This window comes from Talpa europaea (assembly GCF_964194135.1).
Source record: "Talpa europaea genome assembly, chromosome: 6".
Taxonomy (NCBI): domain Eukaryota; kingdom Metazoa; phylum Chordata; class Mammalia; order Eulipotyphla; family Talpidae; genus Talpa; species Talpa europaea.
This window is the reverse complement of record NC_140072.1, coordinates 105,260,121-105,274,286: the sequence shown is the minus strand read 5'-3', so window position 1 is coordinate 105,274,286 and position 14,166 is coordinate 105,260,121. Positions and strand designations below refer to the sequence as shown.

Below are 14,166 nucleotides of genomic sequence, written 5' to 3'. Positions count from 1 at the left end.
TCTTCTCAGAAAAAATGCAGTTGTATACAGTATCTCTAGGAAGATTAAACACAGACCTGTAATGGCAAAAAGCTAGATCAAGTATAGATGGCATTAATAATCTGACTTTATGAGTAACAGTTGCATATTATGACTTTAGGAAATCTGGTGTTTTAGCGGATTTTGTGCTTGTTTTAGAAGAGAAGCTCCACAGTGGATGGGGGAATCTACAAACTGCTTTATTCTCAGCTTTTGAGTTGTGGTTAGACGCTGAATTTCTACTCTTTCTTCTCAGTCATTGTGGGGTGAGGGAGGGTTACCTGTGGTAATTACCTCATTTCAATTGGCAGCTGCCCCTAGAGCACCAGTGTCCTAACATCATAGAAAAGGGACTTAAACCCCAGTGGGGTTCACTTGATGGTCTAATAGATGGCAGGGTCAGTATGCAGAATCTGGTTGGAATCTGGTGTCCTTATAGGAACCTGCACTCTCTCTTTGCTGGTATCTCACAGTGATATCATCAGCATGGGTAATGGAAATAGGACTTTTTGTAAAAACTTGATTCCTACTAAATATACTCCCTTATTCATAGTCTTCTTTAATGCATTTGTCATGTTAACAACATGTAAATCCTGCTTTATCAGTGACCTTTGCATAAACATATTCAATGATTTGAAATAATCCATTTTCTTGTTTTTTTTTTTAATCACTTTTCATTATTTTTCAGTAGGAAAGATTATACCCAAATTATTCAATTTGGATAATAGACTGTCTGGTTTCATATGAATACAAGCTTATTTTTACCTTGATTTCTTTTGAATCCTATTGTTTCCTCCTAGAAAACTCTGCTGCTTCTCATCCCTCTGTCTATATTCTGCTCATTTCATTTTCATTTCCCCTCAACCATCCTTTGACTATATGGAAGCAGAGAAGAGAGGAAAAAAACCATAATTTCCTTGCAGTCTGGGTAGACTGATGCATTAGACTCAGTAAGAGTCTAATTTATCATTTTTATGAAAAAGCAGAATTGTTTAAATGAAGTCTCCGATTTGGAAGTTGAAGTAGTCAAGATTAGTAACTTTTTTTAAATGTAACAACTGCCATATTTCATAACTTATGAGAATATTGGAGTCAAAGTCTGATGATCTTAATTCTTTTATCAGATCTGTTACTTTACTTACCTCTCGCAATGCTTTTCTCCTAATGATGATGTGAGTAGTCATAGCAGCAGTGGAACTATTCTGAGATCCATGTAGGAAAGTGTTGCAGAATGTGTTCAGTGTGCAGTGTGGCATCTGAGATGTTCAGTAAATATTTAAAATTTAAGGTTGCTAGTTTCTTTGACTTTTTTCTTTAGGTATACTTGAAAATATTTCAGCATGTGAAAGGATACTGGTGTTGAGAAACAAACTGATTTTAAAAAAGAATCTGCTGCTTTCTTGGGCAAAAAAGAAAATGAAATGTATGTATTTTCTAAATTGTGGAAAGTCACCGTTTGGTCAAGATATGGAAAACAAGTGCACTAATGTACTTTGTAGTAGCCTGCATCTGAATATTTTAACCAGTATAACAAAGGAAAGGCTTAAATACTGGAAATGAGACATGTTTTTTTTTTTTTTTTTTCCTGGTGCCTGGAATCCCTCTAACATTAATAGAATAACTAGTAGAACCATTTCAGATTTCTCTTCACTTTATACTTCCAGCTGCCCCATGTGCATGATCATGTGGATGTACGAGAACCCCCCAAATTAAATGTGTTTATAACTGGACTAGCTTAAATGCCTCTGAATTAACTAGAGGACATAATCATTTATGTGTCTCCTCCTTTCTCCCTTAGTCTGGAGGTTCATACAGACATAAAAACAAACAGCCATATGTATCCAACAGACATTTATTGAGCACCTGCTGTCTTCCAGGTCTTGTTCTTGGTGTTAACAATACAATGATGAACAAATTTTCCACTGTTGAGGAACATACTTTCTAATGGGGAAAGACAGACCTTGATATATAAAAAAGTAAATGCTTTGGAGGCGGTATTAAAAGTGATAGTAATCGGGAATACTGATTGGGTGGGTGGTGGTTGTGGTTCTGTATAAACCAGTAAATGGAGTTTTGTCCATTGAGATTAGCAGGTCTCTTCTGCCTCATTGTGGTAAAGAGAATGCTGTTGTTCAAATCTAGAAATGGAAAAGCATTTGTGATCTGGATGAGAAAAGACAGTAGCCATCAGCAGGGGAGTAGTACCAGTGAGTTAGGTGGTGAGGAGTGCTTATTTTAGTGAATATTTTGAAGTTAGCATTGACTATATTCACTGATGGATTAGATATGGTTTTGAGGGCTATATAAAAACAGATAACTTCACGCTTTTAGACTTGAACAGTTGCAACAGGAGCGTTTATATTATGTGAAGTAAGGAATGCTGTCTGTGTGCAAGCGTGTGCATATGTGTGTGTGTGAGAGAGACTTTATACATGTTAAGTTGAAAGTATATATTTGACAACCAAATAGAGTTGCTGAGAATAGGCAGCTGGATATTCAAGTCTGGAATACAGGAGTCAGGCTTCTCCTTTTGAAATTCACTCCTTTCTTCCATCCTAGTGGTTGTCCTTCCTTCTGTCTCACTGTTGTACCATTGCCTTTGCTATTCTTTCAGTTCACCATAAATAGTCTGACCTTCTGAAATGCAGTCTTCCCAATGCCTCTCAATCTTACCAATGTCTCTGTCTTAAATACTCAGTGGCTCCTCATTGCTCTGAGAATAACATCCAAACATCTTAACCTAATTCAAAATGTCTTGAACAATCTGGTGCCTGATTCATCCTGTGTCACTTATTCCTAGTCAGCATTTACTGCTATTACAATTCTCATGTTCTGTCCCCTTTCGGTTCTTATACTTTTAGATCTCTAAATATTTATCCTTTTATTTTCTAGTTTTCTTCCTTCCTACCCCGAAACCTTCTCACCTGGAAAATTCCTTTCCTCTTCCAACCCTTGACTTAGCTATCATTTATTCCATAAAGACTGGCAAGTAGGATATATAGCACTCCTCTTTAATTCTCCCATGTTTCCTGCCAAATCATCACAACTGTATCTATGTACTATAATTGAATGGCAATTCAATTTGTAATCACCTCTATTGGTACTGAAATTCTATGAAACCAGGAGCTCTCTATTAGCACTGTATCTCTGATGCCTTGTTCCTTTTAGCTGGTGCTTAATAAGGATTTCCTATTTGAATGAAAGATTAAATAAGTGGCTGATTATAAACCATCTAAGCAAAGTTCATAAAAATTTCTGTACTCTAGTAGCATTTAATTATAAAGTATAGTAGGGAAATGTACAGTTAACCAATCCCCCCCCTTTCCCTCCATCAATACTTGTGAGTATACTTTAGGTATCCTTATAACACCTAACATTAACAATAATTATATAGGTTGTTTATGAAGAATACTGTATTAAGTTGAATTATTATATAGCCACATGTCATATATTTATGATTGGAAAGTTGTCAGCATATCACACTGCCTTGAATACATTTGCAAATGCATTACAATTCAAATAGATTTTATTTTTGGAACTCTTACATTTCTCTACGTTTATGGGAAAATAAATGACTGAGTAAATGAAGGAAACTTAGAAAGGAAGAAAAATAATTTGAAAAGCCAAACAATAGAATACATCTTCAATGCTTAAACAGAATGTTAGCAGCATAAGAATAATATATAGAACAATGGGGCACAATTAGAAATTCAGAAAAACAAATATAAGAAAAAGTATAATGTAAGATCAGCTGAGAAAGATGGTTGATTATTTATAAAATGATGCAAATAACTAGTTAATATTCTGAAAATTATAAAATTAATTTCCTACCTCATTCTGTATGCCAAAGCATGAATTAAAATATGCTTTTCTAATATACCAAGTGCCTCATATATATCTATAGTATAGAGGTACTTTTTAAAGTTATTTTTTCCCAAACATTTCTTATTTGTGTTTCTAACTAAAAATACCTTGTTCAATTGATTTTCATTATCAATATGTTAATTTTTTAAGATAACCAGTGACACAGGAGAGGAAAGATAAGATGGTGGTCACTTTGTTATAGCTGTTAACCTTGATCATATACTGTGTTGTAACTATAGGTCATATGTTATTGTTTTGCATGATGTGTTTATTCTCTTTCACTATAAACATAAAGATCAACTCATTTGTTGATTTTTGAAACATCCAGATAAAATAAGTTGATTATCACACTGACTTTTTTCACAGATTTAGAAAGCAAATTGCAAACACTCTTCCAGTTATGAGGTATATCAAACATAAAACAGATTTTTTTTTTGTAAGATTTATTTTATTTATATGCATACAAGAATTGGGATGTAGACCAGTGAAAGGATTCACCAGAGACAGAGTGGGGAGCAAAACAGGCAGATCTACTGAAATACACTGCTGAGGGGAGCAGCAGGTGAAACAGGAAAGGTCAGCTGTGCCATGTGGGTCAGCTACCTGGTCAGGGATTGGGGATAGAACTCATGCAGCAGAGGCTCATGACAGCTTGATCTCATTGAGACTTTAACCCCTGAGCCACCAGGGAGGCCCCTAAAACAGTTGTGTTTCTTTTAATTTAATACTCTTAGATTTAATTTCTTAACCTACCCTAAATGTAATTAAGTGTATTTATTCTTGTAATTGTGTCCTATATACTGTTCAAATGAACCAATTGTACTTATTCTTACAACTAATTGTGTTGGTTTCTGTAGTACACGTCAATTTCATTTTTGTTTTTCCCATTAGACCTTCACATATTTACTCTTAGTATTTTTCTAGTGCAAGGGTCATTGGTGTTTATATGAACCAATTTAGTCTATTATTATTTTTGTAACTATGTGATTTAAAATATTTAGATTATTTTTATATTCTTTGACGATAAACAGTTTACATCCTGTTCTTTTGCAGTTGAAGGCCTAACTGCACCTAACATGAATCTATCCTTGGTTTTACAGAGAGAAGAGAAGAGGAAGATTTTGAAGAAAAGAAAGCTCTTAAGAAAAAAATTAAAGAACTTAAATTTCTAGATTCTAAAATTGCCCAGAACCTTTGTAAGTATCAGATTTCGATTTTATTAACTTAGCAAAACACATCGGAGGTGGTTCTTCTAAATTCATTTTCTTTATGACTTCTTTTTCATTTCGTGTTATATTAATTTTGCTATTAGCATAATAAATTCAATGATAACTCATTTCCCTTAGGCAAAGTATTGACTTAGGTTTTTCAAAAGATTAATGCATATTTAAAAAATAAAGGCTAAAAAATGGATTTAGAATGAAAATGTATTTCCCATAACTGAAAAGAAAGTTATCCCTTAAAATCCCCCCTTATAATTATAAAAATAAAGAATTAAGGATCTTAGGTGATAAATATTTTGCAAAAACTGGAAGTGGATTATATTTTATATAGCTCTGAATTTTTTTTATTTCTGATGCTCGATACATACAAAGGAGGTCAGTATATTAATGAAAATAAGGTTGATGAGTAAAATAAATTCCATTATTCCATCTATAGTTCAAAGCATTCCTCAAAAGTACCGTCTGGAAATATTTTACATTTAATTGGTGTTACGGGAGCTAAATACTTAGTATTGAATAGTCCTTCTGACTGAATTACTGTGATAGCAAAGGGCAAATAGTTTTGTTTCTAAGTCAGTTCTAACTACATCTTATATGAATCAAAGACAGTTCTGCTCGGTAACTGAGATAATATGATCCTTATATATTACTTCTTGATGTTGCAAGTAGGAATTAATGTGGATATAATGTGTTGGTGCTAGAGGCATGAAGAGTTAACATGTCTTTTAGTCTGCCTCTCAATTACTGTGTACCTCCTGTGAGCTTTCAGCAAGTATTAGAACAAAATAATTCTTCCATGAGAGGAAGAACAAAGTTATCTTGGAAGCAGTGTGTACACAGTGCAAAGTTGACATTTTTTTAAATTGAAGTAACATTGCATTGTAACATTATATCAGTTTCAGTTGTGCATCATTAAAAATCATCATTCAGTTCACCATTAAAAGTCCAATTCTATTCTTCACCATACATTTGAAAAGTAGCATTCTTTTATGAAAGCTTTGGCATCTCCTCTTTTCATGCTAACTGTGTAGGAAGATTCTCTTTTCTGTGCTGGAAGACTTTGCCAACTTCCTTAGGGATAGTGTGTGGACATCAATGCTATGGGCCAAAATATAACTCTATTTCTGGGCATGAGTTAATTGCACATTTGTTTCTTTGAGGTGAGATGTTGCCTTGCCGCTTATTTGAGTCAATGGCAGCAAGGTCACTTTTTTTGTGGGGACATTTAATTGCTGGTGTGAGAACCTTTAGTGCTCTTTCCCCTGACCTTGGAGTGACAGTCAGAATGGCGTCCATCATCTTGATGCAAGGGTCTGAAGTAACAGAGCAGCGTCTTTCTGATATGTGGTGAGCAGGTTTTGTGAATTGGAATTTTCTTTTTGTACTTACACCACTGAAACTTTGGGAAATTGTTACTTGATGTGCATGTTTCAGGGAATTTTTCTCCCTAAAGGAACATTGTCTTAGTTAAAAGAACATTGTCTCAGTTAAAAGTTCTTGAAAAATGTCCATTTTGACCTGTTTTACAAATTGATAGTCTTGATTCTTAATAACCTTGTTAGGGACCCTGAAGAAATATCACTTTAAGTAGAATTTCTTTAGAGGGGTCAGCCATGATAAGTTGACCTAAATATCTGTATCAAAGTTGAATAGTTGCCTTTTAGGGGCAGGATTTTTTGGGTACTATTTATTTATGTTACAGAAAAGGTATAAGTAGGATTTCGAATTTTATTACAATTGTTAAGAATTATTGATTACCTCTATGTGCCACTTCTGCATGTGACCCTTGAATTCTTGCTGCCACCCTATCATATAGGTAGTTGTATTGACATTTTAGGTGGTTATAGCAGTTGAATGACTTGTGAAGTTCATTTTGAAAATAGCCAATAGGTGTAAGGTAAATCTATTCCTACTGAGAGATAACAAAATCACATTATCATAGAGAAAGACACTAATCTTGTTTGCTTTTGCTAGAGGGGTGTGTGTGTGTGTGTGTGTGTGTATAAATGACTATATGTCATTTAATTATCAAACATGTTTTAAAATATAAGATCTAAAGCTCCAAAATTTGTACCATGTCATTATACGAAGTCATCCATTTTAGGATTATTCTTGCCCTCTCTGAGTGTAGTGAGTGTTATGATTTAAGCTTTAAGAAGTCTTTGTATCCATACTCTTTACTCTAATTACAGTCCGATTCACAGCTTGATTTTGTCTATGAAATTCAGACTTTTGAGATAGTGAATGCTGAAAAGAATCTTGTAATAATGAAATTATCTAAGATAATTTAATTAAAATATGTATTGAATTTTGAAAAAAAAGATGTATAATTCACTTATTTAGTAACTTAATAATTTAAGGGTGGATTAGGCTTCTCATATTTTGAGTTCATAAAGGTTTTGGTAAAGACTCTGGACTCAGCATAGTGGACTATGGTGGAGGATTCTGGGTGCTTTGATGGTGGTATGTTAAAGCACACTTGAAGATACTCCAAAATCATATGCAGTGTTGTATACTAATATTATATCAACAAAAAATAATGAAAATATAAGATAGTAAAGTCAGAATTCTGGTCATTCTAGTATCAAGAGAAGGAGTTTTACAAGATTCATATATTTGACCAGATTTCTTGAGTATGTATCAGAGTGTATATCAGAGCTGTAAAGGGAGGAACTTGGAATCTACAAATTAATATAAAAGTTTATATATTTATCAGTTCCCTTACAGAAAACATGTATGACTGGTTGTAAAATCTGCACACTTCACACTTTTTCACAGGACTCAGGGTTTCCTACTGGGGTCTATGTAATCACAATTTGAAGGATAAGATGCATGTTAGTAAAAAGATTCATTTTATTAGGTCTTTTGGAGGTTTTCACTGAGTCTGCAATTCTCAGTAACTTTAAAGTATTTAAATAAGGTCTGTGTTTGTCTTCCGAATTGTGTGTTATTAGGCTATTTTCATTTTGCTGTACTTTTTTTACTTTTAGATAACGCATGTTTTCCAAAAATCCATTTATTCATAAACTGTAAAGACACCTTAGTTTTTTCTTTGTAAATGTTTTTAATTTGTGTGCTATTTTAATTTTGGAATAATTCTGAAAATAGTGGATCAATTAAATGTCAAAGGCATAAAGGTCTAAATTATGTTCATCTGCAAAGTAAATTCTTCTGTTAACATGTAATCTTCATGTATTATTTACTATATTAATTCATTATATCTTTTGTATTCTTGTTATTATTTACATCATGTATAAATAAGATTGCACTTTTTTTAATCAGCAAAATTAGGGTGTCTGCAAGGCCTCCTTTCCTTCTGACAACAGTTACAAGTTTGGGGTCCCTTATATCACTCCTAAGTTTGACAAGTTGTTGGAAGGACTCAAAGAATTCACTGAAAATGTTTTTTTTTTCATGCTTATATTTTGTTACCATGAAAACAAAAGAACCTAAAATACTTACTATTTGGCCTTTTCTAGAAAAAATTTGCAAAAAAGTAGAGTAACCTCCTACTCTATGAATATACCAGCTCCATGTTTTTACTCTTTCAGTATCAGTCCATGAGCATTTCTACTCTATGACTTCACTAAATGTCTAGCTTTACAAGGATCTAGTGTGACTTTTAGAATTTTTATTGTGTTTGTAATTTATAGAACCACTTTGATCTAATGATTTGTGTCTCTAATTCTGGAAAATTCTGATATTTTCTCTTCAGATATGCTGCTTTCTTTCTCTCTTTTTTGATTTCCATTTGGGACTCCAACTGGTAATTTTTACTGTATCCTTTCTCATCTATTGTATCTCTTAGTATTTTTTTTACCTCTTTGTCTTTGTGTTGTAGTTTATATAGTTTCTTTTTCTCCTTTCATTTTCAGTTTTATCTGATATCTAATTCATAAGCTGAATTTGTAATTTATTATAAATTGTTAATGACTTCTAAAATTCTACTTTTTTCCCCCTAAAACTTCATTTTTCTTTCTGTTAATTTCATTTGTTTTTCCCTGCTGAATGACTTAATCTTTTCTTTTCATTCTTTAAATAATTATTTAATTTTCTCCCAGAATTTCTACTTTCCTTCTTTTCAGGATACCTCAGAAATACATTAAGATTAAGGTTAAGTGTATCTTTCTTTAGACATTTCAGGGTCGTCTCTCTACATTGTCAAAATGTCCGAAGTATACAACTACCACTTCTTTCTCAATCACTGGGTTCCTTTCCAGAGTAATTCTTATCCTTTGAACCTTTGTACTTAACATTACAACCTTTTATATGTTTTGCTGTTGTATCCACACACTAGGTTTCTGGAGTGGAATTTATTGTTCTCAGAGTGAAATATATATTCAATCTTACTTTTAATGAATATTAAAGGTGTTGTGAAATGGAAGGAAAACAGAAATCCTGGGAGAAAATAAAATCAGTAATTTCAAGGATTCTGTTAATCTTAGTAAATTTGAAGTGTGTGTACATGTGTAGAGGTGTGTGTATCAGTAGTTCTTCTCAATTGGCTTACTCCTGAGGTTTAACATATATTTGTGCGTGTTTGCATATGTATTTGTTGTATATTCTTAGTCTTTTAATTGAGTTTAAATAGATTTTGCCCATTTTCCTATTTGGATTTCATGGTACAATAATCAAAGAAGGAAAATGTGCTGACATTTGAGGAAGGTTTGTCTCTCAGCTTCCTTGCTTTAATTGTTCTAAGTGCTTTATCATTAGTGTTTTCTTTTTGTTGTCAGATATTATTTATACCCATTATTCTACCTTATTTGTTGGAATATTAAGAATTATACTCATCCATAGTTTCTAGTACTATTATTCCACATTTATGACTGTTAGAGTTTAGAAATGTGTGAATGAAGCTTGTTTTAAGAACACAGATGGTGCCCTTGTTATTCATTTGTAAATGATACATTATGTCCTCAGGAATCTGAAATATAGCCTCAATCCAAGAAAGAAGCCTATCTTGTTTTTTTGAGTCTTGTGAAAATCTAGAAAAAAATGTCTCTACATGAAAATGTGTGTGTGTGTGTGTGTGTGTATAAATGGCATAAATTGAGTATATAGAATAATTTTGTATTGGTGACAAATTTTGAGTATGTTCAATACGTGAGTGACATCTATCACTGGTGAGAAGAAACCATAGAAAAAGGAAGGAAGAGCAAATGAACAAAATCTAATGCTATGAAATATCCTTATATACCTCACTAGCTTTTCAGAAGATCATTATGTTTTAACAATAAATATATGAGATGTTAAGAAAAGCATAAATATTATTGGAATTTTTAGTAATAACATTATTCCATCTAATCCATTTAAACAGTTTTCCATGAAAATTTGTTTTCTAATATTGGATATTTAAGGTTCAGTTACGTGCAAAGGGCATTTTTCTGGCATATTGTCTATAATATTTTTGAACAATGATATGTTATTATAACTTGCAAAAGTGTTACTGCATTGCTTAGCAGTTTTAAAATATTTTTTCCTGAATTAGGAAGGAATGGGAGATATAATACAAAATAATAACACATTTTGAACAAATACTTGCACATGTTGGGGCTTGAGAGTCTTTTCATTTTTTTCACATTTTTTGGCATTACAGTGTGATATTTTTCTAATGTATTTGCAGATATCAGTTTTTTGATCACCTGAAAAACTTTACCATTCCTATGTTAGGCTAATAACTTAGCACTAAAAATCAACCTCAGAACCAGTGTAATAATGTAGGAATGTTATTTAAACTTGCAAGTTCTAAATCTGGAGACAAGTATAAAAGTTGCTAATGAAATTTCTTCCACAATATTTTATTAAATGTTTAAAATCTCTCATTTTAAAATTAATTTTATAGATAGAACTGTGTTTCAAAGTCTTATTCATTATGAACTTTTTATTTACCCTCTTAGCAATCTTCCTGAGCTCTTTTCGGGTGCCATATGAGGAAATCAAAAGGATGATATTGGAAGTGGATGAAACACATTTGGCAGAGTCTATGATTCAGGTAAACAAACTGGCAGAGAGCTTCCATTCCAATATTTCATTGCAAGCTTCTCATTAAATAGAAATCTGTAAGTGAAGCAAAATTCTTAAACCAAATCATCCAACTGGAAAATCATTGCTGCATAATTAGCTTTAGCATGATTTCTGCATTGCCTGGAGATAAAACTCTGCATCTTCTCTTAACTGCAAACTAAGTATAATGCTATCAAAATGATTACATTTCAATTATTTTAAATGACTGTTTCTGAAAGGCAAATTGTTTAATTTTCATGTATTTGGGTTTGTTTTTTTTTTTTGTTACATTTCAGTCCTGCAAATTTTTTGTATGCTTCTTTTAGAATGTTTTTTTTCCCCCCCTTAGACTTAAGTGTCAAAATTTGCAATATTACTTGGCACAATAGATTTTGGGAGTGTTTTATTCATTAGGGTTACCTTTATTAACTCTCTTATTGAGTCATATTGCTCCTATGAATACTAGAGTTTGCACAGTTTTCTGCATTCATTCAGAAGGCTGGGTGATTTTTTAAATGGTTTCTACGTGCAGTAATTTTTAATGAATGTGTATATGTTAGCAAAGTTACTTGCTAATCCCACATGAGTCATCATTAATGCATATCTTGATAGAATGGAGTATGAAATCGTAATTAGTTGGAGTATGAAATCATAATCAGTGAGACAGTGATATTCTCAGTTTACTATATTTACTATATTTAATTTTCAAAACTGATGTATTTAGGAAAATGATTTTTTTTTTAACAAAAATAAGCCATAAATTACTTGTGTCAACAATTGAATAAAAGCAGTCTAGCTATTTTAATCCATCACTAAGTGGTAACGTTAGAAGTTGTTCTTGGTTTTGCCTCTCCTGTCTTTTCTCCTCTTTTTAAATTTTTTTTTATTTATATCTTTTACATAAATGTGTATTGCCCATAAAATTCCCACTAGTAGTTTACCTGGGAACCACTGCCATAGTCCTTGTGCTCTTCTCTCCTCTGTTTTGATATTTTTTCTTCCCCTCCCTTGCAGAATATCTTTTATTTATGGTTGCCTTCTAGTTTTATTATTATTTTTTTTTTTCCTGATGCCTTATTTGGCTCCCCTATATTCTTCCTATAAATGAAACCATTCAATATTTTTCTTTTTCCTTCTGGTTTATTTCACTGAGCATGATCCCTTCAAGCTCTGTCCATGTTGCTGCAAATGGCATAGTTTATCTTTTTTGATTGGGGAATGGTATTCCATTGTGTGTATATAGCACATCTTCTTGATCTAGTCATCTATTTTTGGGCATATGTGTTGTTTACGTATCTTACCTATAGTAAATAGTGCTGCAATAAACATAGGGGTGCAAGTATCCTTTTAAATTCATGTTTTTATGTCTTTGGGTAGATTCCTATCAGTGGAATTGCTGGGTCTTATGGTAGCTCCATTTTTTGTAGTTTGAGGAAGCTCCACATTGCTTTCCATGGTGGTTGGACAGGTTTTCATTCCCACCAGCAGTGTAGGAGAGTTCTTTTTTCTCCACATCTTTGCCAACATTTGTTAATGCCTGCTAGCTTTTCTTCTCAATGCAGTGGTAATGTAACCTCTTTACTGATTTGTGTGGTGTACCTGTGAATCTCATTAACTAATTTAGCAACTTCTAAGTAACTTTTTCTCTAGTGCTTTCTTTTTGCTAGCTTTTTGTCTTTATTATTACTGTCTGTGTATGTGCCTTTGCTGTTACGATTAGATTCCAAGTTCCTTAAAGAAAGTTGTCTTATTTAATATATTATTGTTATTTTTATAATGCATTCTTGATTGCATGTATGTTTTGGATAATCATGTGGCTTGTTGGATAGAAGTGGGAAAAAAATATTTGTACGTTTTACCTTATGTTCAAAGAACATTCAGTTCCATAAATAAATATATCCAGTTTCCATTGCTACTGTAACATCTTACTACAAATTTATTAGATTAAAATAACACAGATTTCTATTGCACTGTAACAACTTACTACAAATTTAGCGTATTAAAGTAACACAAAGTTATCTTACATTTCTGCCTGACATGAACCTTCCTGTGCTAAAGTGAAAATGTTGCTAGAATTGGCTTTTTTTTTTTTTTTTTTTTTTTTTTTAGGCTTTTGAGAAAAATATCTCTCTTTGTCTTTCCTAGCTTCTCATGGCTGCCCACATTCATTGGCTAATGGGTACCTTCCTTCAGGTCCAAAACAGCAATATTGCATTTCTCTGTTCCTTTCTTTCATAGTCACAGCTCTCTATTGTTCTGTCTCCTTCTATTTTGGGCCCTTGTGATATTCAGAATACCCTAATAATCCAAGATAAGCTCCTTACTTTGAGATCCACTGATGACAACCTTAATTCCATCTGGAACCTAATTCCTTTGTCACAATCTAAAACTTTTACAGTTTCTGGACCCTTTGGGGTATAGGCCCTATTCTGCCTACCACACTTATTCACTAAATACAAAGTCTGCCTCATATTCATCAGAAAGTTAAGTCATTCTATTTGAAGTCTTATTTTTATGCTTACAAATATATTCCTAGTTTCAAAGTGGAAGAACTGCCTGCTTAAATAGAACATGGAAAATGTATTACTTTGTGATAATCATCATTTTGGTAGGCTTTATTCTCTGTCATCATTTTATTTTGGTAGATCTAGTTGTTTATTCATATAAAACAAGATGTCAGTAGTGTGTTGTTTTTAACATCATTTTTCTGTCTCATTCTTTATCCATTTACCTTTGTTTCATCAGTCTTTCATTCATTCATTTAGCAAATATTTTGTGGTGCCCATCATATGCAGCACAAGTGTTAGGCTCAATCAGAAGTAGACTACCTTCTTTGAATTTATATTTTGACAAGGGAGATGATGTTTACAAATATAATTTTAATACAAGATACAAATGGTTTCATTATGTTTGCTTTAGAACCAGTTATTGTGTTAGGGGTGCACTAGGTGTGTATATGTACAGAAGTAAAGGTACTTGAAAGTGGGGGATAAGATGTGCAGGCAGAAAAGGGCAGAGCATAGTGTGAGCAATGCAGTGAAGGGCAATTATTCTG

The 14,166-nt window shown here is 32.6% G+C and overlaps 1 protein-coding gene across 1 annotated transcript in view; it reads left to right on the top strand.

Annotated features, from left to right (window-relative positions):
• DIAPH3 (diaphanous related formin 3) overlaps window positions 1-14,166 on the top strand; it is a gene marked incomplete at its 3' end in the record, with an annotated part of 318,599 nt that overhangs the window by 74,253 nt on the left and 230,180 nt on the right. Inside the window, exons 11-12 of the mRNA XM_084235758.1 lie at window positions 4,983-5,078; window positions 11,006-11,100. Of these exons, the coding sequence (XP_084091884.1) occupies window positions 4,983-5,078; window positions 11,006-11,100 (191 nt within the window). The remainder of the gene's footprint in view (window positions 1-4,982; window positions 5,079-11,005; window positions 11,101-14,166) is intronic.